Raw genomic sequence first — 22150 nt, 5'->3', positions numbered from 1 at the left:
GCTCTGAAGTATCGTTCCGCTTTGGCCTGCTCTCTTTCTCCGAAGACGCCACCAGCCTCCCAGACCAGATAAACTATCCGGTTTTTTAAGGCCAGCTGGACTCAGTTTAGATAATCTCAATTTTGTTGGCAACATCCAAAGCATCACAGATAGGAGCCAGTTGAACATATGCCTTCTTCTCTCCATCAGGACTGATCAGGGTGTTGACCTTGGCCACGTCAATGTCATAAAGCTTCTTCATAGCCTGTTTGATCTGAGGCTTGTTGGCCTTGACATCCACAATGAACACCAGTGTATTGTGGTCTTCTGTCTTCTTCATGGCTGACTCTGTAATTACAGGGAACTTGGTGATGGCACAGTGGTCAAGCTTGTTTCTCCTAGGGGGCACTCTTCCCAGGATATATGGACTGTCTTTGGAGACAGTGTCTTGGGCCTTTGGAAGGTGGGTGATGTGTGGCTCTCCTTTTTTGTGTGAGGCTGTGGATGCCTTTCAGCACTGCTTTCTTTGCCTTCAAAGCTTTTGGTTTGGCTTTGGCTTTGGGAAGGGCAGGGGCTTCTTTCTTCGCTTTCGGTGCCATCTTCATGAAAAACAAAAGCCGTAATATGTTTTGAAATCAGGAAGTATCAGTCTTTCAACTTTGTTCTTTACAAGATTGTTTTAATATTGCTGCTCAGGATCCCTTGGAATTCCACGTAAATATTAAGATCAGCTGTCCATTTCTGTACACATGCACTCACAAAAGCGGTTAAAATTTTGATAGAAAATTAATTAAATCTGTAGATCAATCTGGGGAGTCTTATAATCATAACAATATTGCCTTTCAATCCAAAAACACAGATTTCTTTCCATTTACTTCTTTAATTTCTTTCAATAATGTTTTTTTTGTAATTTTTATTATAGTTGACATATAATATTATATTAGGTTCAGGTGTACAACATTAATGATTCTACATTTATAGATCTTATGATGTGATCACGATAAGTCTAGTAACCATCTGTCACCATAACAAAGATTTTACAATAATATTGACTGTTCCTTTTTTTGTAATACGGCTGATTATATGACAAACAGGTCATCCAACTGAAAACCATGAAATATATTGGTAAAATATTGGAGTCGAGAAGAAGATAAGGAATTATCGGACCAAAATCTAGGTGAAGGCAGGATCCAGAGAATAAGTAAAGCAATGACATCAGTTTTACCCTAGGGCATGTACCTTAGTCTGCAACTTTTTTTTTTTTTTTTTTTTTTTAATATCTGAGTATTTATTTATTTATTGAGAGCCCACTGGGCCATGTGGGAATCGAACCGGCAGCCTTTGGAGTTAGGAGCACAGAGCTCTAACCGCCTGCGCCACCGGGCTGGCCCCAGTCTGCAACTTAAGCTTGGTTTTTCTAGGCCTCACGGGGCAAGTGGAACAGGAGACAAAGCCTGGTGGAAGGGGGAAGTCTAAAACTGGGACCTCAAAGTGCTACAGTTTTCAGTGTTAAGTGTGAATTGCAAGTAAAGACACCCCCACCCAACAGACTGGAAAGAAAGTTGTCTTAAAAGGGGTAGATTTCAGGGAGTTATAGGAGGGCATAGGATCCATAAAACAGCCCTCTCAGGGATATGTAAACTGGACCCATAAGATAGCCATCTCAGGGATATGTAATCCAAATACACGTTTCCTGGTGGTTAAAAAAAAAAAAAATCGCAAATAATGAATGTAGTTTAAAGTGATCCCTCCTGGCAGAAGCCAAAGCAAATCCTCTCTAGAGGAATTAACCTCTATCTTAGGCCTCAAAAAACTCCCAGAAATAATTTTCCAAGGAAAATACAACTCAGTAAAAAATAAGCACACTAAAATAAGAATGAGGAAAAACAACCTATAGAAACAGCTCTGATAATTCCAATTATCAAAAGAATTGTTAAAAGAAATAAAAATAAACTAGTTTTTTTTCATTATTACGGTATTGACATATTGCACTTACATAGTAAAAAGTTTCAAGAGTACAAATGTGTTTAAATGAAGTCTTCTTTCTCACGTTACACTCCGTGGAGGCAACCATTTTCCACAGTTTCAGGGTTTATTTTATCTTTAAAACATATACTTTCAAATGGGCAGTGTTGGCTTTAAAAGAATTACATATCATTTTGTTCCAAGGATATGTTACTATCTTCATTTTATAATTAGGGGCATAGAGCAAATTATCAGGGCTATAGAAAATTAAAGTGGTAGTCTTAGGAATAAAACCCTCTAGGGAAATTTTATGGCAGGCTAGCCAGTCTCAACAGCCTAGCTGAAGACCTGTTAACTTTCTAAAATCCCTCCTTTCCTTCTCTCCCTTTGAAACTTTAAAGTTTTAAACCGACGAATAGCTTAGATGTTTTTTCTTTTTTTGTAATAGCTTAGTTTTTAATATCTTAGTTTGTGAGGTGGCATAGGACAAAAATTCTCAGTCATCTTGTTCATTTAGTCCAAAGATTGGCTATCTGCCCAGTCTTGAAAATATAATTTTTAGCAATACAACCTTCATATGTGGTTCACTCTTTATTATGTAAATTTGGTTTTTTACCATTGGTCTAATTATGACCCTTGAAACTTAAGGTAAGAGTATGTGACTAAATCAGGAGATGGGTTCTTGTCCCACCTTTGTCAATAATTTGCTGTGTGACTTTGGCAAGTCACTAAACCTTAGAATTCTCTCCCGGGTTAACAATTATCAAGATAAAATCATAGAACGTTAGAATTGGCAGAGACTTCATAATTTACAATTTACAATTTCTTCATTTCATGGAGAGGTTGAGTGACTTAACCAAGAGTTTTTGAGAACAAGCTTCCAGTCTTTGGCAATCTCAGATCAGTGCTCTTTTCATTACATCGGGCTTTCTTTTGGTGTTCTATGAAACAAACAAAACTCCCAAAAGTGAAAACACTAAATAAACATATGACCTTTTACATAAAGCCAGATAACATGGTTAACCATTAGCCTGCACTTTAGCCTGCAAGCTTATCTGAAAATATACCCGAACTTATAGATGATTGAAAATTCAGAAGTTCCGAAACTATGTAAGGAAAGGTCAGAACAATAAAAGGTAGAAAAAAATATAATGGTGGCTTGGCGAATGCATGTAAAGGAAAAACAAAACTTACACAAGACTACTTAAAATTTTTTTTGATCTTTTCCTAGTTTGTACAAGGTGAAATTGGGGAACTGGAGACTGCCTGTTTTTACATATTTCTGAAGAACGGTGTGTAATATGCGTTACTGGAAATGGACTTATTTACCTGACCTATACTATATATTACATCCGTTCTCTAATTTAGCGCCATTCCTTCTCCCTCCACTACCCCAAAACGACGCGCTGAAACCTGCGGGAACCACAAGCCAATGCAAAAACTCCAAGTCCCGAAATGCTCGACGGTCCGGCTCCACCGCCTCCTCGTATAGGCAGCCTCTTCCGTACTGGGAATTGTAGTCATTCGGGTCCTCTACTTCCGGGATGTGGGAGAGGAAGCGCCTTCGGAGACCTACATTTCCCAGGAAGCTGTGCGTGCCCTTCTTCCCCTTCGCTAGCGTCGGGCTCCACCCCCTCCCGCTCCTCCCTCCCGGGGCTGCACCGCTCGAGCCTTCCTGTTAGTCGGATCTGGGAGAAGTTCACTTGGATCAGCTGATCCCAATTGACAACAGCAGAGGAGGAAGCTCGGGAGGCAGCCGAGGAGGAGGGGGCGGAGATGGAGATGAGGATGGATCCACGGGTGCCCTGAGGATCAGCCCCCGCCCCCACCGGCGCCCCGCGGTCCCCCGACGCCACTTGCCGCGGCCGAGCTGTTCCGTGGTGGGATCCCCGGGCCACCGCGGGCGGGGAGGGAAGGGCACGGCCCTGCGCTGGGCCAGCGATAGTCCTGGAGCTCCGGCTGCCCCGGGGAGGAGGGGGGGCGGGTGCGGCTGTGGTGGGGGTGGGGTGGCATAAACAATGGATTCGGCTCTGGCCTCTGCCAGCGTGGGGGTGGATTTTGGGGGAACCTCCTTTGTTCTTAGACTGTCGACCCTCTGGTTGTGGTGGTGGTGTTGCCCGGGAGGAAGGAAGGGTGCGGAATCCCTGGCTGGAGAGAGGCACCGAGGTGGGGGGCCGAGTGGGCAGATTGTTTGCTTGGCCTGACGCGGTGAGGTGTTCTTTTGAAGGCTGGTTTAATATTTTTCTCAATTGTGACAAATTCTGATTTCTGTTTCCGTTGTGGGAGCTGGTTGGGCACGCCTGAGGTTAGGGTGTAAATAAGGTCTCCTGGTTGCTCCGTTCGCCTTCCTTGTTTATCTAAAAATAAGGTTGATAGATTGATTACCGTGGGGGAGGAGTAGGGAATATCTGAAAGAAGGGCTTTGCATTTCGTTGGGGCGTTAGAATGGGGGGGTCAGGGCGAAGAGGAGTTAGGAATATAATTGTGACAAAAGCCCCCTTCCTGCTCCAGTTATCTTTTTTCTTTTTTTTTTAAAGTTATTTTTAAGTTAATTTTTCAGCAACAAAGAGAAAAATTGTTTTAACTCACTGCAAGTCTGGCTTTGCTGTGGGCCATAGTGGAGGAATTCTGTCTCCTGTTGCCCCCTTTTTATGGTAGTTAGAGAAGGGACAAAAGGAAGTACAATAATTGTTTTTTATTGTTTTTAAGCATGAAATAGTGACTCTTGTTTCCAGGTTTAGAATCCTTAATAGGCCTCTGTCTAGAGCTGAAACAACTCCAGGACTTTGATGGAGCTGAAGTTTATTGTTATCATTTCTTTAGCTTTTTACACCTCTCCCAATTGTGGGGTGCAGAATGTTGTCCCTGCAAGTACTGTTGGCTGAGTGATTTTGATTCTGAATTCAATAACTGAGTGAACAGAGAGTTTCAGTCTGGGAAATAAAGCAGCAAAATCTCTTAAAATCCCTTGAGCCTAGGGGTAGTGGTTGTTTTCAGAGGGACCCTTGACCATGATTTTGAGAAGACATTGCTAGGATCAGAGTGAGCCAGTGTAAGTTTTGCAAGCAGGAGCAAGATTTCTCAGTTTTGGTGTTGTATTTAATCACAGTGTATTTTTTTTTTAAGGTACACTTCTGGTTTTAGATGAGTGAAATCCTTTTCCTTCCTCTATTTCTAGGTGTTCCCTGAAATACTGACTTGAGGTTGGATTCTATTGAAAAGTTTCTGACCACTCTGTCTCATTACCAAAACCTTGGGATAGAGGCCCAACTGATGAGCCCACCCCGGTGAACCCGTCAGATCTCTCAGATAGCCATAAAAGACCCTTTCAAGTTAATTTTGACCACATATTTGCCTGCACTTTATGGAGGATGAAACCATCAAACCAAATCAACGTTGCTGCTGAGACAGGAGTTTTGGAGGCAGAAAATTAAAAATTCTACCATTTATGAGTGTGTGAAGAGTTCTACTAGGACACCGAAGGGTTTTTTATTTCTGTGTTTTAAGGTGTTCAGAACCCTGTGGTATTTCTCAGTGCAGTCTTGAGACTCAAAGCCTTTGTTGTCACTCCCAGGGAAAGCTCCGTGACTGTTATATGGTGGGTGATTTCCTTACCAATCTGAGGATGAGTGCCCAGACTTCCTCAGCAGAGAAGGGCCTGAATCCGGGGCTGATGTGCCAGGAAAGTTACGCGTGCAGTGGCACTGATGAAGCTGTCTTTGAGTGTGATGAGTGCTGCAGCTTGCAGTGTCTCCGCTGCGAGGAGGAGCTCCATCGTCAGGAACGCCTGCGAAACCATGAGCGGATAAGACTCAAACCTGGCCACATCCCTTACTGTGACCCCTGCAAGGGCCCCAACGGGCATTCCCCAGGTGTTAGGCAGAGGGCGGCTGTGAGGTGCCAGACCTGTAAAATCAACTTGTGCCTGGAGTGCCAGAAGAGGACTCATTCTGGGGGTAACAAAAGGAGACACCCCGTTACTGTGTATCATGTCACTAAGGGTCAGGAATTACTAGAGGAAGAAGAGATGGATGAGGAGACCAAAAGGAAGAAGATGACTGAGAAGGTTGTGAGTTTCCTCCTAGTAGATGAAAATGAAGAAATTCAGGTAAGCGTGTGGGTAAAGCGGGTTTCGTGTGGTACCGAAGCAGATCTGTTGCTGGAAAGTAGTTCTCAAAAGGAAAGTCCAGGAGAACCTCACATTTTAATCATTAGAAGGCAAGACCCCTGAAAGTTTGAATTGTGAAGAGTGAGATTTAGTTACTTACCAGCTGTGTGACCTTGGGCTGAATTACTTTACCTCTCTGAGCCTTAGTTTTCTCATTTATAGATTGGGAACATTGCCTGCTTCTTTGGGTTGTTGTGAGGATGAAATGGCATAGTGTTTGTATAACCTGTTGCATAATAAATGCACAGTATATGGTAGCTGTTGTTAATAGGATTGTTATTAGGAAGAACTGATTTAGAACAGTTTTAAATGAGCACTTTGGCAAGTTGTGAATAAATGTGAGTGATGAGGGATTGTGTGTGTGCAGGGAAAGAAACACTGACAAGTGGATCCCATGGGCATTTTAGGCAATAAGTCATAAACTGTCTCAATTTAGAGAGGCAGGTCTTTCAAAAGTGGCACTTGATAAGGATAGTATTCTCTACAAATGGCATCTTCTTTTCATGGCTAGATTTTTGATCAGTAAAAGCCAGTGAGGGAACCTGGAATTACAGAAGGACTAGAGAACGTTGGATTTGATTCCGAGGTGGGGAGAAGGTAGTGTGTGACAGTTAGGGGCAATTGGGGAAGGGGTAGTATAATGTTTATACTTTCCAGTGAAAGTAGTATAATGCTTGTGCTTTCGAGTGAAGACTGCTTGAATTCACACCCTGGCTGCACCACTCACTGGCTATATAACCGCAGACAAATTAAGCTCTGTGCCTCAGTTTCACTTCTACTTCAAAAGTAACTGAGAGGATTCAAAGAGAATAGGAATGGGAAGGATTTATCGTAGTGCCCGGCACACTGTGTCCACTACCCCAGTCTCTTGTTGTTGTCAGTACCCTGGAGTATTTGTGGTACATTGACTCAGACTCCTAGCAGTGATGACGCCTCAAGTCTCCAGATTGGAGGAGAATCTCTGCAAGTTAACCATCTGAAAAACTCTCCAGTTAACCACTAAACATTTTTCATCTGTCTTTTTCCTACTTGGATAGCCTTGTGGAAATACATCATGATTTCTATGTACAGTAGTCACCCCTTATCCACCAGGGATATGTTCCAAGACTCCTAGTAGATGTCTGAAACTATGGATAGTACTGAACTAATAATAAAATAGAACAATTTTAGTAATGTGTTGTAATGACAATTATGTAAATGTGGGCTTTCTCAAAATAGTGTACTGTGCATAGAGTGTGGATGGATATATTGGACAAAGGGATGATTCACCTTCCAGGTAGGATGGAGCGGGACGGTGCGAGATTTCATCACACTACTCAGAACGGCACGTAGTTTAAAAATGATGAATTGTTTATTTCTGGAATTTGCCATTTAATATTTTCAAACCATGGTCGATGGTGGGTTACTGAAACCGTGGAAAACGAAACCGTGGATAAAGAGGCACTACTGTACTTCCATTGTCGGCTAAATACTTTGCTAACTATTGGCTGAGAGGAACTAATAGTTATGAAAGAGTGACCCAGATCCCTTTCTGCCTCCCTTCTTAGCAATAATGTGTTCATCATGAATCATGCTCTAATTGGGTGACAGTGTGGACTACATATTTTATTAAAGGAGCACTTGGTTTTGGATGATTCTTGTTGGTTCTGCCACCAGCTCTCTTTAGTGTCAGCCTTTGGAAAGTCGTATTTCGGATTGCTGTCACTTTCATAAAATGAGAGGAAGATTTGGGATAAAGCAGTAATCATGGATATTGTGTTGGCACAAAAAATATTTGTTAAGGGGAGGAGGGTGTGTATTTTTTTCTTTTTGTGGCATTGATACGTATTCCTTTGAGAATTAGGAAAATATAAGGAAATGTAATGAAGAAGACAAATCCAACTATCCAGTGACGATATTTGTCCCTGTTTTTCCCTGTGGTGTGTAATGTGTATATAATTAGGTTGTTTGTAAAGATTTCTCCCTGCATAAACATTGACCATTTTACAGGAAATAACAGTTTATTAATCACAAGCGGCATTGGTTGGGATTAATGATTGGACATAGAATTTTAGGTGGTGATTCGTTCTTATAGAGTCATAAACAGAAAAATACTTTGAGAAAATGTATGGTTCCGTTTTCTAATGCTAATGTCCAAAACAATTAGATGATTGTCTGATAATGAATGTAGATTAAATTCAACTAGATTATAAACTTCTGAAGAACAGGACCACGTCTTATTCCTGGTATCAGGTACAATGGTAGACATGTCAGTGCATAAATATTTGTTGATTGATTGGAGATGTCACATCTCAACTTTAGTTTTTTAAAAATAGATGTCACACATATACCTAGTAAAAAAATAAATGAATAATAGATAAGTAAAAACAACTAAAATGATATAAAAGGGCATACCTTTTTACTCCATACCCTTAGTCTTCTTTCTTAGAACAATCATCATTAGCAGTTAATGACATGCCTTTCTAGAATTTTTTTTATGTGTACTTATGAATGTACGTATCCTTTTAATTTTTCAACAAAAATGGAACCTAATGCACTTTGGCTTTTTTTCACTGAAGGATACATTTTATAGATCTTCCATTAGCACATTGAGGTCTATCTACCTCGTTATTTAAAGACTGCCTAGTATTTTTTTGATTTTTTTTTTTTTTTTAATAAATTTAGGCTGTTAATGAATATTTGAGTTATTACAAACAAGAGTGTATTAAATAGCTTGTGAATCTATTTAAAATGGAGTCTTTTTTTGTCAAGTGATAACGTGCATTTTAAATTTAGATATTACCAAATTTCTTTTTTCCTGTTTTTTTTTTATATTAGTTCCAGGTGTATACCATAGTTATTCAACATTTATGTACCTGAAGAAGTGATCACTGTAAGTCCAGCAACCATCTGACACTGTACCATGCTATCACGATATTATTGACTATATTCCCTGTGCTGTACATTACATCTCCATGACTTACTTGTTTTATACCTGGAAATTTGAACCTCTTATTCCCCTTCACTCCTCCCCCCTTTTTAAAATTTTTCTATTACAGTTGACATTCAATATTATTTTATTAACTAATATTAGTTTCAGGTATACAGCATAGTGGTTAGATATTTAACTTATGAAGTGATCCTCTGACCAGTCTAGTACCCACCTGGCACCATACGTAGTTATTACTATATCATTGACTGTATTCCCTATGCTTTACATCCCCATCACTATCTTGTAACTACCAATTTGTACATAATCCCTTCACCTTTTCCACTCTGCCCCTAATCCCCCTCCCATCTAGTAGCCATCAGCTCTGTTCCCTGCATGTATGAGTTTGTTTCAGTTTTGTTTGTTTATTTATTTTGTTCTTTAGATTCCACATGTAAGTGACATCATATGGTATTTGTCTTTCTCTGTCTGACTTATTTCATTTAGCATAATACCTTTCAGGTCCATCCATGTTGTTACAGATATTACCCAGTTTTTAAACCTCATTTTCTTAGCCTCTTCAGTACTTCTGTGGTTCTCCCTTGGGTTCTGGTCTTGGCTCATAATAACTAAAATTTAAAGAGCTCTCACTGTGGTGCTAGGAACTGTTCTTACATTTTATAAGTGTGAGCTCATTTAATCCCGTTGATAACCTGTGTATTAGTTTCTTATTGCTGCTGTAACAAATTACCACAAATTTAGTGGCTTAAAGTAACTCAAATTTTTTATCTCATAGTTGGGAGATCGGAAGTCCTAAAAATTATTAGTGCATAGGGCTGTGTTCCTTTTGGAGTCTCTAGGGAAGAATGCATTTCCTTGCCTTTTCTAGCTTCTAGGGGCCTCGTGCGTTCTTTGGTTTGTGGCCCCATCACGGAACTTCAAAGCCAGTAGTATAACACCTTCCAATTCCCCTCTCTGTCTCTTCTGTTACATCATCTTCTGTGTCCTTGGCCCTCTTGCCTCCCTCCTAAGGAAGATCCTTGTGATTGCACTGGATCCACCTGGATAATCTAGCATAATCTCACCTCAAGGTCCTTAATTCAATCATATCTGCAAAGTCTCTTTGCCATATAAAGTGACATAATCACAGGTTCTGGGGATAGGATGTGGACATTTTTGGTGGTGGTGGGGGGCACAGTTTCAGCCTACCACACCCTATGAAGTAAGTTGTATGTCTTAATTAGTTTGGGCTGCTTTAACAAAATACCATCGATTGGGTGGTTTTTAAATAACAGAAGTTTATTTCTCACAGTTCTAGAAGCTTGGAAGTTCAGGATCTTGGCACTAGCAGATGCAGTGTCTGATGAGGGAGGGCCTGGTTCATAGACAGCTGTCTTCTCACTGTGTCCTCACATGGCAGAAGGGAGCTCTCTTGGATCTCTTATAATCCCATTCATGAGAGCTCTATCCTAAAGAACTAACCACCTTCCAAAGGCCCCACCTCCTAATCCCATCATGTTAGGGGTTAGATTTCAACATAATGAATTTGGAAGGGTGATACAAACATTTCATCTTTAGCACGGTATAGATGAGGACACTGAGGCATGGAGAAATGAAATAACTTGCCAATATCAAGGTACAGTAAGTGGCAGAGGATTTGAACATAGGGGTTTGGCTCTAAGATCCTTGCTTGTGACACTCCTGTCTCTGACCAAATCATTTAAACTTTCTAATTAAGCTTCATCACGGTTAATAGCATCAGCTCACCAGTTACTCATGGCTGCTGTGAAAATCAAAGGAAACATAGCTCTACATGAATGTAAAACTGTTGTCATCGAAGAAGTTCTTCATAGCAATGGAGACTTTTTAAAAAAAATTTTATTGGGGAATATTGGGGAACAGTGTGTTTCTCCAGGACCCATCAGCTCCAAGTCATTGTCCTTCAATCTAGTTGTGGAGGGCGCAGCTCAGCTCCAAGTCCAGGAGCTGTTTTCAATCTTAGTTGCAGGGGGCGCAGCCCACCATCCCATGTGGGAATCGAACCGGCAACCCTGTTGGTGAGAGCTTGCGCTCTAACCAACTGAGCCATCTGGCTGCCCTGCAATGGAGATTCTGTAAATTAGGCCCCAGCTTTGTTTTTCTTTTTATGTTTCTTGGCATTTGTAGGTTTTGATCATTTTCGGTTTATTACATAAGGATGATTTTAGCAGCTTGTAGGCTCTGACTCTTACATGTGGTTTCCTCAAATTCTATGGCCTACAGTCCCCTAAGATTTGTTGCCTGTGATTTGAGTATTCAGTTTCTTTTGGAAATCCTAAAAGGACAAAAGTTCTCTTTTAGATGTGAAAATTTTATCATTACCCTATTGTCATTTGTGTGTGTAGTAGAATGATAAATTTGAGGACAGACTGACTTTTGGTCTCAGTAGCAGGAACTTGTTTGTGGCCTGCTAGCCAAAGCCATTCATTAATTTATCACATTTATTGAGCTATGTTTTGTGATGGGCACTTTTCTCGGCTCCAGAGTACATGGTTAATAAGACCTGGTCCATGCCGTTATAGAGCTTACCATTTAAGGGGGGAAGCATTTAAGCAGAGTTACCATTTAAGCAGAGTTCACACGTGTAAAATGCATAAAAAGATGGTTCAGATGGCTAAGATGTAGCATTATTAAGGACGAGTACTTTGGAAGCCACCATATAGCAGGATGGTCAAGGAAGGTTTTATTGTAGAGGCGACTTTTAAGCAAAGACCTGATGGTTAATGCCAGCTGGGGAAATAGACCTCCAGACTGAGGGGAACAGGAACGAAAAAGATGGGATGGCATGTTTGACTACAGAAAGAAAGCCAGTGAGTTGCAGAGTGGTAAGGAAAGAGGTGCAGAGGGAAGCAGGTACCAACCAGATCACAAGGTCTACGGCCTTGTAGACCATAGAAATAAGTGTGGATTATAAGTATTAATATAATGGGAAGCACCAGTCTGCTTTATTCTAGAAAGTCACATGATCTGATAGAACTTTTTAAGAGGTTGGTTCTTACTTGACTTTAGTGTGAAGACTGGATTATGGTGACTGTAGGGGGGGGCAAGAAGGAAAGCAGTGAAACCACTTAGGAGGTGGGAACTGGCTTAGATTTAGTGTTATCACTGATGTGGTGAGATGGAAAGACTGATGAATTTGGGGCAGTTTGGATGTAAAACAGGAATACTGATATATTGGGTTGGAGGGGTGAGGGAATGAGAACTCAGTGGTGACTCCTGGGCAATTGGTTTGTGCAAACACCCCCTACTTAATCCCCCAGATTTTATTGAATTGATAAAACTAAAAGTCTTTAAGAACTCAATTTGCAAAATAAAGAGCTACATTAGTCTCATTTGTTATTATCTAACAGTGATTCTCAAACTGGAGTGATTTTCCTTCCCCAGGGGGCATTTGGCATTGTTTAGACTAGGTATCTTTGGTTGTTGTCACAGCTGGAGTGGGGTGGTGGAGGTTCTGTGCTACTGGCCAGTGGGTAGAGAGAGGCCAGGGTGCTGCCAAGTATCTTACACTGCATAGGGCAGTCCCCCACCAAAAAAATTACCTGTTGCAAAATGTCAGCAGTGCTGAGGTTGAGAAACTGATCTAACAGATGAAGTTTTGGTCGAATAGGAGGTCTGGATTCCAGTGAAGGGGAAAATGTATCAGGAACAAAACATTAAATCAATACACCAGTTTTTTCTCCCTCTTTTGCTTCTGTTCACTCCTCAGAAGTAATCTAGCTGAAATCAATATTTCTTTTGGCATATTTTGTAACCTCTCTAGTGAAATGGTTAGACTTTCTGGGTTGTATTCATTGATTTTTCTAGGCCTCAGTGGAACTGTATGAGGGAAACCCAAGAACTTACAGATACATTATTTAGAGCCCATAATAAATAGATATCCACACTGACAAGTCGTCAACCATAATTTCTTGATGTTAGAGACAGCCCCCTTAGCAAATAGCTCAAAGGTTAGAAGAATAAAGTTCTAATAATTAGGGTTCTTAGTGGAGGAAGAGGATAGTATTTTCTTATCTGTTGGGTAATTCAGACATCTTATCAGAATGTTTATTAGAAAGAAAAATTAAAAAATTAAGTTGTTTTTCATTCTATATATACATGTGTTTAAACCCCATACAAGTTTTTACTTTTTTCTTAATCACCCCATTCTTCTCTTTGTCTCTTTCTGCGAACTTCCTATAACTGTCCTCTTTTCAAGAGAATAGAACAGCAAACTGACAAGAAACTTCACCTTCATGCTGACTGACCCCTGACCAGGACATTGAGAGCCAGGGAGATTTTCATGCCAAAAGACTCCTGAAATTAAGTCCCCTCATGCTGAACGTGGCAGGGTGATAAGGAAGCCCTGAAGTGGTCAGTGAGAAGCAGAGAAAGTGTCCACTGGGGCAGGCCCTCCTTGACTCAGAAATGGACAGCCTCAGGCCCTCCGTGAAATGGGAGGCCAAGTGGGTCTTCTGTGTTCTTGCTTCAGTGAAGTCAGTGGTGGACCTCTTCTCTTGAGTCCGTTCCTTTAAGAAGATCCATCATGTTGCTTGGCTGCTTCACTTGTTTACAGTCCCAGAATAGCGTGGCTCAAAATACTGGGACTTGGCTTTTTTTTTTTTATTGGCTAAAAGAGACATTATTTTAATGGGATCCAGGGATGAAAAATAGCAGAGGATGTTTTCAGATTGGGTGGGAATCCTTGACCACAAACCGGCTGTGTTAGTCTGTCCCGTTTCATGCTCCTTCTGTCTTAGACTTACTGCTGGTGACCCCTTGGCCCTGTCCTCTGCTTTCTGGTCTAGTGTACCTTGCTAGGGCTTGCTGTTTTCAGGCCCTCTGTTTCAGAAAGGCTGCCAGAAACCCCTCAGGACTTAATTCTGGTCAATAGGTCCTGAGCCAGGGGGATCGTAATCTAAATTGTGGAAGTTTCCCATTTTTCTTTTTAAATGGCCAAACTCTTATAATGTAAAAACTAATTTTGGTGCTGTGGCTGGTTAGTTAGCCGTTTGGCAAGTTCTGGTCAGAACATGAATGTAGTTACTATTGGTTCTTAGGCACCATGTTAAAAAAAAAAGTAACAAAAAGCCATAGATCTGCTTAGGAGCTGTCTGTCAAAATAATAAGCAATAATTGGAGGAGTAACAGAGGCTCCCTCTGCCACTGCTGCCTTTTACTCCTAGAAACCCAAGTAAAAGCCCTTTTGTTTAGTAATAATGGTGGGGGGAAGGGCGTTGTATGGGATTACTGGGAAACCAGGATTGAGGATGACTCAGACAGTCAGAAAGATGAAAGAGCCCCTATTATGTGCATCTAGTTTCTGCTCAGCATTTTCTGAGCTTTCTCAGCCTTGGTCTGTTTTAACTGGTTCCTGGCATTTAACCTGGTAGGCTAATTTGTTTATTATAGGGCTGTTTAAAGTTTGACCCATGTAAGCCATTGAAATCGCTGAGTCAGCTTTTCAGGGACTATTTCAAGTTACCTTCAGTTTGTGTGGTTCTATTTTTTCTGGTCTGTCACTTCCTTGAAGTGATTGATTCTTCTGGAATTGGGCAGATGTTTGGCTTTTTGAGCCAGGGGTGGGTAATACTACAGGAAGACTTCTTATTAAGTTGACCTTATATGTTTTCCCTGTGAATACATCTCCTGGCTGCACCCCACCTTGAGTTTATCCTGGAGATATGTAGCGTGGAAGGCTTCTGATGACTGGCTGAACTTTTCTGGGGAGCCTTACTTGCTTTGGGAGGAGCTCCCGTTTGATCATTTCTGTTTGGGGTTAGAACTTCTAAATGTATTGAGCACATTTGATTGGTGATGGAAAATCAGAGGAAAGCTAATGGATGAGACTCTGAAGAAGGGAAAGAAAACAAAATTGTAGAAAGTTCCAGGCAAGAAGAATTGGAAAGACAGACCTGTGGGAAGGGACACAGGAACTTTTGGAGGCAGGAAAGGGTGGATGCTTCCTTGAAGGATGTTTTATTTTGCCTCTCTTTCCATTGACTTTTGGCCAGCAATGAAGAGGCTCAGTTTAACCTGTTTGTGTGGTTGGTTACCTTGGTAGTGGCTGGAGTTCTTGGTCAGAAGAGTATGCATACCAGTCATATGTAAGCACCTAACCTCTGGCTTGACTTCACAGGAGGAGGATGCTACTTTTTGGTAGCTTCTGGAAAAAATTTTCCCCCTTCCTGATTTCTTTCTACTTGAGACTGGATTATTGCTGTCTTTCCCAGGGAATTTGAGTCTAGATGGTGGCATGCTTAAAATGAGTTGACAGAGGCTTGTTCTGGCATATACTCACAGAAACCCCAGGTTCAAGTTAAGAGCAATTCAACAGTCATAGAGTATTCTAGAAATTCCTCTACTTTCCAGCCCAGTTGCTTCTGCCTGGTGAATATGTCATCTACATGGTTAAACTGTTTTCCATAATTGCTCATTTTCTTTCAAAGATCTCAGTTCAGTTTACATGAATCATTCAATAATACCATTTTTCCCCGAAAATAAGATCTGGTCTTAAATTAATTTTTGCTCCATTAGGGCTTATTTTCAGGGGATGTCTTATTTTTTTATGTACAACAATCTACATTTATTCAATTACAGTCATGTCATCTTCTGGATTATCGTCATAATGTACTAAATGCGTCCATCTGGCTGAGATCTTAACTGGGGCTTATTTTTGGGATAGGTCTTATTTTCGTGGAAACACGGTAGTCATAAACATTTCTTTTTAATTATGTGCCTTATTAGTGTGAGTAATCTGAAAAATCTGCCACTTTCAGGAGGAAAGTTTCTTTCTAGAACTAAATATAAATGATTTTAGGCTATGTATTGTTTTGGATTGTTCATGACATACCTCTTCCTTCCTCCCCTCCCCCCTTTCTCTGCCTCCCCCCCACTCCGGTTCAAGCCGTTGTTTCCCAGTCTAGTTGTGTAGGACACAGCTCCCTGGCCCATGCTGGTATTAGGAGCTTTGTGCTCCTGCTGGCTGAGGCAGTCGGTTGCCCCTCATCGATCAGCTGCTCACAGTAGCTCATGGCAGCTGTTGCCAGCTGCTGGCCACTCACGATGGCTGCTGACCACTCACACTGGCCTCCGGCCACTCTTGGCAGCACACGGTAGCCCACGGCAGCCTGCGGCAGCTCATGCGGACTTCCGGCTGCTCCCGGCAGCCCAGCGCCAGGAGAGCTGTTGTTCACAATCTTAGCTATAGAGGGCGCAGCTCACTGACCCATGTGGGAATTGAACCGGCCACCTCAGCCTTAGGAGCACGGCCCTCCAACCACCTGAGCCACCAGGCTGGCCCCTCTTCCTTTCATTACCACAGAAAATTGAGTTTGCTACCGTTTTTGTTTTTTTTTTAAAGGATTGACCTAGGGGCCAGCCTGGTGGCTCAGGTGGTTAGCGCTCTGTTCTCTAACTTCGAAAGCGGCCTGTTCGATTCCCACATGGGCCAGTGGGCTGTCAACCACAAGGTCGCCAGTTCAGTTTCTCGAGTCCCGCAAGGGATGATAGGCTCCGCCCCCTGCAACTAAGGTTGAACACGGCAGCTCACCTTGAGCTGAGCTGCCGCTGAGCTCCCGGATGGCTCAGTCGGTTGGAGTGCATCCTCTCAACCACAAGGTTGCCAGTTTGATTCCTCAACTTCCGCAAGGGATGGTGGGCTGTGACCCTTGCAACTAGAAAAACGGCAAATGGACCTGGAGCTGAGCGGCGCCCTCCACAACTAAGATTGAAAGGACAACAACTTGACTTGGAAAAAAGGCCTGGAAGTACACACTGTTCCTAATAAAGTCCTGTTCCCCTTCCCCAATAAAATCTTAAAAAAAAAAAAAAAAAAAAAAAGGATTGACCTAAAAAGGTTTTGGCGTTAAAGTGCAGCCTTTCTTGAGCACCATATTGACAAGAGCAACCCTTATCCCCACGTTGTAGTCCTAGTCCCCTCTCCTGATTTTTCTTCACACAATTTATCGCCATTTGACATGACATTAAAAAAAAGACATAACACAACATGTACTTTTGTTTTTTAATTATTATTTTCAGTTATAGTTGACATTCAGTATTTATATTAATTTCAGGTGTACAGCATAGTGGTTAGACATTTATATAACTTATGCAGTGATTCCCTGCCCTCCCCCCCAATTAGTCCAGCACCTACCCGGCACTATTCATAGTTGTTGCAACATTATTGACTATATTCACTATGCTGTACTTTACATCCCGGTGACTATTTTGTAACTACAAATTTGTATTTCTTAATCCCTTTACTTTTTTCACTCAGCTCCCCAACCTCTCTCCCCTCTGGCAACCATCAGTTTGTTATCAGTATCATTGAGTCTGTTTCTGTTTTGTTTATTCGTTTATTTTGTTCTTTAGATTCCACATATGGAGGGTGCCAAAAAAAATGTATGCACATTTTAAGAAAGGAAAAAAACCATTAAAATTGTCATACTCAATATATACTGATAACAAAAGATGAATACAAGTGACGATTGACTTCTGCAATTATAACAGGTGCTGAAAGTGGTTACCGTCAGCATCCAGACACTTCTGATTACGGCGAACTACTGCTTGAGCAACGTTGACCAAAGTGTCTACTTGCATACAGTTTTTTTGGCACCCCCAGTATAAGTGAGATCATGTGGTATTTGTCTTTCTTAGTCTACCTTATTTCATTTAGTATAATACCCTCTAGGTCCATCCAAGAACAACATGTAATTTTAAAAAACTCTTTTGTGGTATAATTTACAGATAACATACACATTTTTAAGTGTACAGTTAATTCTATGAGTTTTGACACGTGTGTGTGTATATACACATGTGTAACCACCACTGCCACCACAGTGAAGATACAGAACATTTCTAATCCCCAAAAAGGTTCCCTTGTGCTTCGAGGAAGTCAGTCCCCAGCAATCACTGATTTGTTCTCTACAACTATTTGACTTTCCTGGAGTTTCATATGAGTAGAATCATGCAGTCCTGTTTTGTGTCTGGCTTCTTTGACTTACCATAATGTTTTTGAGGGTCATTCACGTTGTTGCATGTCTGACTTCATTTCTTTTTATTACTGAGTAGTATTCTATTGTGTGGATATACCAGATTTGTTCATCCATTCACTTGTTGATAGACATTTTATATACCATATATTTTAATAGTTTGACTCTTTCTTTTCCCTATTAGAATGTAGGCTCCATGAGAGCAGTGATTGTTTTTTCGTTGAGGTGAAATTCGTGTACCATAAAACTAAACACTTAAAGGTAAACAGTGGTATTTAGTACATTCACCACCTCTGTCTGGTTCTAAAATAGTTTCATCAACCCCAAAAGAAAACCCTGTGCCTGTTAAGCAGACCATCCCCGGGGGCAGTGATTTTTTTTTTTTGGCTTATTATACACCCTTTATTATTTTCCAATTATAAAAAGAACAGACTCAACATGTTAAAATACTGAAAATACAGAACTACAGAAAAGTAGTCAATTTTACAGTAAAAGTCACTAGTATCTCAATCCTTTTTAATGTTGCTTTTACTTTTTCAAAGAACAGCTTTATTGATATATAATTCACATACCATACAATTCACTCAAAGTGTATAGTCCAATGGCTTTTAGTATATTCACAGATATGTGATCCATCACCACAGTCAATTTTAGAACATTTTCATCGGGCAGTGATTTTTGCCTCTTCTATTTGTCAGCATCTAGACAGTGTTTCGCACTTAGTAGGCTCTCAAATAATATTTGTTGCATGAATGAACACACTAACGAGAATAAATGTAATCATTAATTCAGACATTTAATGAGTGCCTACTATGTGCTGACAACTGAAGGAGATACAAAATGCCAAGTCATTGAGTTTGCCCTTGGGGAGAGGACAGTCTTGTGGTAATAGAAGACAAATGCATAGAAATAAGATGGATGATGTCAGAGCAGTGTAGAGAGGATGTTATGGTAGGCCAGAGGACAGTGATATCGCTGAAGGGGTTACTATTGTTAATTGACTTTAAATAGTTATGACTATGTTGTTATTTCACCAGGGCTCCACTGTCACATTCCATATTGAATAAAAATCAGACCCCTGTCAGTCTGCACCTCAGACACCAAAGCTCTCCTTACAAGGCTGTCATCGATTAAGATCTTCAGCAAAAACTGTGAGAAGAGCACCTTAGTGAGTCTCTGGTGTAGTAATAATTCTTGGAATCATGTCACATTCTTTTGAAGACTGAATGCTTTCTTATGCATAATATATGTATTATACAATCTTAGAACAGCTGTTTTTTTCCTTTCTCCTAAATTGAAAAGATACATTCTTTTGAGAGAGGGAGTGTTAAGTATTCAGCATCTTGTCCCGTTATCCCTAATTCTTTCATAAAGCATTTACTGGAAACCTTCCCTCAGGAGGGTTTTTCTTGGGATAATGGAATGAAATTAGGTGGTGGTGGTGATGACAGTGGCCTAGAGGCAAACCAGGACAACTGCAGCAGTAATAGTGGTGTCAGTCAGCCCTTCTCTAGCATTTACTGCATGCTTCCACTGTGCTACGTGTTTATGGGCGTCACCTCTTAATCCTCACAGCAACCCTATGAAGTAGGTGGTGTTGTTATCCTCATTTTACAGGTGAGAAAACTGAGACCCAGAGAAGTCCAATAACTTGAAGGTTATTTGAAAGTCAGTGAGTGGTAGAGGCTGGTTGGGTGAACCCTTAACGGTAATGCAATACTGTTCCCTCCCGCTGAGAGTATTGCATCTAGACTTTCTGTGCTGTGTTTGTTTATTTTCACAAATATGTATTGATTTCCAATAATGTGTCAGGCCCTGTGCTAGGGCTGCAGTGGTGAACAACACAGACCATACCCCTTGCCAGCATGAAGTACATTCTAGTTGGGAAGTTCAGAACCAGGACGGGACAAATGGGAAAATGTTAACAGAGATGGTGATTTGAGAATGGAGACTTTGAGCAAGAGAAGGGTTGAGTAAATTGCCCCTGGTGTGATCCAGGTAGACGTGGACTTGAACCCAGCTCTCTTGTCTCTGTCTAGCTTGGTGCTTTTCCTGCTAAGTCTCAGAGCCATTACCAGACACCTTATGTCTGTTTTTATAGCTAGCCAAATATAGTATGTCACACCATTTAAAAGGGGAGCTGCCTCTCCCATCTGGAAGCTCCTTGGGAGAGCCTCTTGAGGATGATGCAGGTCTTCAGGATGACTCAGTATTTCCAGTCTGTCCTCAGAATTCAGCTTTGCCTTGGAAAGCTTTTTATTCAGATATAAATGGAAACTGAACTGGGTGAGTTGGGTGAAGTCAAAGAGACTGATCATGGAGCTAAAAATGACTCTTTTTAAAGAATTCATTGTGTGGATCATCTCTACATAGAAAGAATCTCTCTGCTGCTAGAGTAGGAGGGGAGCGGCAGGCAATGTCTGCAAGGCCATGTATCATAAGCACCACGGGTGGTTCTGTGACATGGAGGAGAATTCGTGACCTCTCAAGTAATGGGACACTCGGGGGACACTGGAGAGGGAGAAAGTGATCTTTGCCCTTACCAAATATGCTCAATGTATTTGATAACAACCTCAGTGGTCCTAAGAAAATATTTGAGTAACAATTGTCTTTTTACATGAAATTGTGTTTACACAGACGTGGATAAATTATCCTTTTAGAATAGAATGAAAGGAAATTTTCTGCACTTGCTAGGTTGAAACAGTTTTACTAGAACTTTCTGGCAATAGGGGTTTGCTGTTGGTATGGAACTTCCTTATCATTTGGACTTTAAAAATAGACTGGCTATTAATCTCTGTAATATTTGTCTAAGTAAAACCCTCTCTGAAAATTAGGCCATGGATTTAAATATTGCCTGGAGTTGTTTTCAACACGATGAAAGTGGGTCTGGATTTTTTTAAGGAAGAGTTCCCTAACCGTCTACTTCTAGGGAAAGCCCTCCCCTAGAAGGACAACGTTACCTAAGCTCTGTACCTGTGCTGGCCTAACATCATCAGGTCTGTGCCAGACACTAGAGGAAGCGCGATGCACGTCTGTTGATTAAATGAAGTGTTTAAGTTGTGAGTTCCCTTTTGGGATCGTGGTCCCAGAGCAAGAATCTGGTTTGGTTTCTTTGGGTTCTGTCTCTTCCTCTGAACTCAGCTAAAAATGGAATGAAAGCAAAATAAACCAGAGACCAAAACACAGAAAAGTAATTAAGGGGAACTTAACTTTGGGAATAACGATTGACTTAGGCTAGTTTTAGAATCTCAGTGGAGAGGTATAAAAAAACTCTATTGACTCAGGGGTGGGATTTATTAGAAGCATTAAGTTGTGATTGGAAGCGACCAAGCTTCCCTTAGCTCTTCCCATCACTTTGGGGAAGGAGCTGATTTTTCACCCTCAGCCACAGGGAACACCTTTATAAAAATTGAAAGGCCTGTATGATTGTAGTTGGTACAAATCAGGTCGTTTTCATCCAGAGAACTGAAAGGACCTCAATGCTGAGCTACTTTCCTTGGGAGTGTTTCCTAGTGTCTTTGGGAGTTTAACTTCTAGAGTCTGATCTGTTGAACTTTTCTCCTTCCAAGGCTCTTTACTTCAGCTCCTTCCCACCTCTTGCATTTCCCTTCCCAGGCCTTCTCAGAACAAAGCCCATGGGGTCTTTCTTCCTGGATGATTCTCTGAGGGCTAAAAAGGAATTTCTGGAGGGAGATTGTCATCATCCTGTGGCCTGCTGGGTCAGAGGTTGACTGCTGGACACTTTTCACTACCATAAACTGCTCTGAATTCTGAATTGGAACAAGGAAGATCATTGAGTACTGTTACATTTCATTTTAGAGACTCCACTTGGAACTCTATACAAAGTGAAACGCTTTGTGGGTGAAATAGAGGTGTACTGCTTGGTTTCTTAAAGATTGCTACAACAATAGATGGTCACTTTACTAAAAGCCAGCTGTAAAGCCAGTCGATATTAATATTAAGTTGTTTTGATTAGTTATCAGAAGCAAGCAGCAAGATCTGTCATTTTTAGGTAGAATCAGTTTAGACCTGACCACATTGCTGATTTAGTCCCGGCAGGAGTAACTTCTGAGCACCAAGCAGTTTCAAGCCCAGCTACTACTGCAGCGCACCTGGATG

General features: G+C 41.1%; 1 protein-coding gene across 1 annotated transcript in view; it reads left to right on the top strand.

Annotated features, from left to right (window-relative positions):
• The first annotated feature begins 3550 nt into the window (after positions 1-3550).
• ZFYVE1 (zinc finger FYVE-type containing 1) overlaps positions 3551-22150 on the top strand; it is a 53161-nt gene continuing 34561 nt past the window's right edge. The window contains exons 1-2 of the mRNA XM_081050158.1: positions 3551-3824; positions 5123-6052. Of these exons, the coding sequence (XP_080906284.1) occupies positions 5540-6052 (513 nt within the window). The 5' untranslated portion in view covers positions 3551-3824; positions 5123-5539. The remainder of the gene's footprint in view (positions 3825-5122; positions 6053-22150) is intronic.

Source organism: Rhinolophus hipposideros (genome assembly GCF_964194185.1).
Source record: "Rhinolophus hipposideros genome assembly, chromosome: 5".
Lineage (NCBI taxonomy): Eukaryota > Metazoa > Chordata > Mammalia > Chiroptera > Rhinolophidae > Rhinolophus > Rhinolophus hipposideros.
Note: the sequence above shows the minus strand (reverse complement) of the source record. Positions and strands in the feature narration are given on the sequence as shown.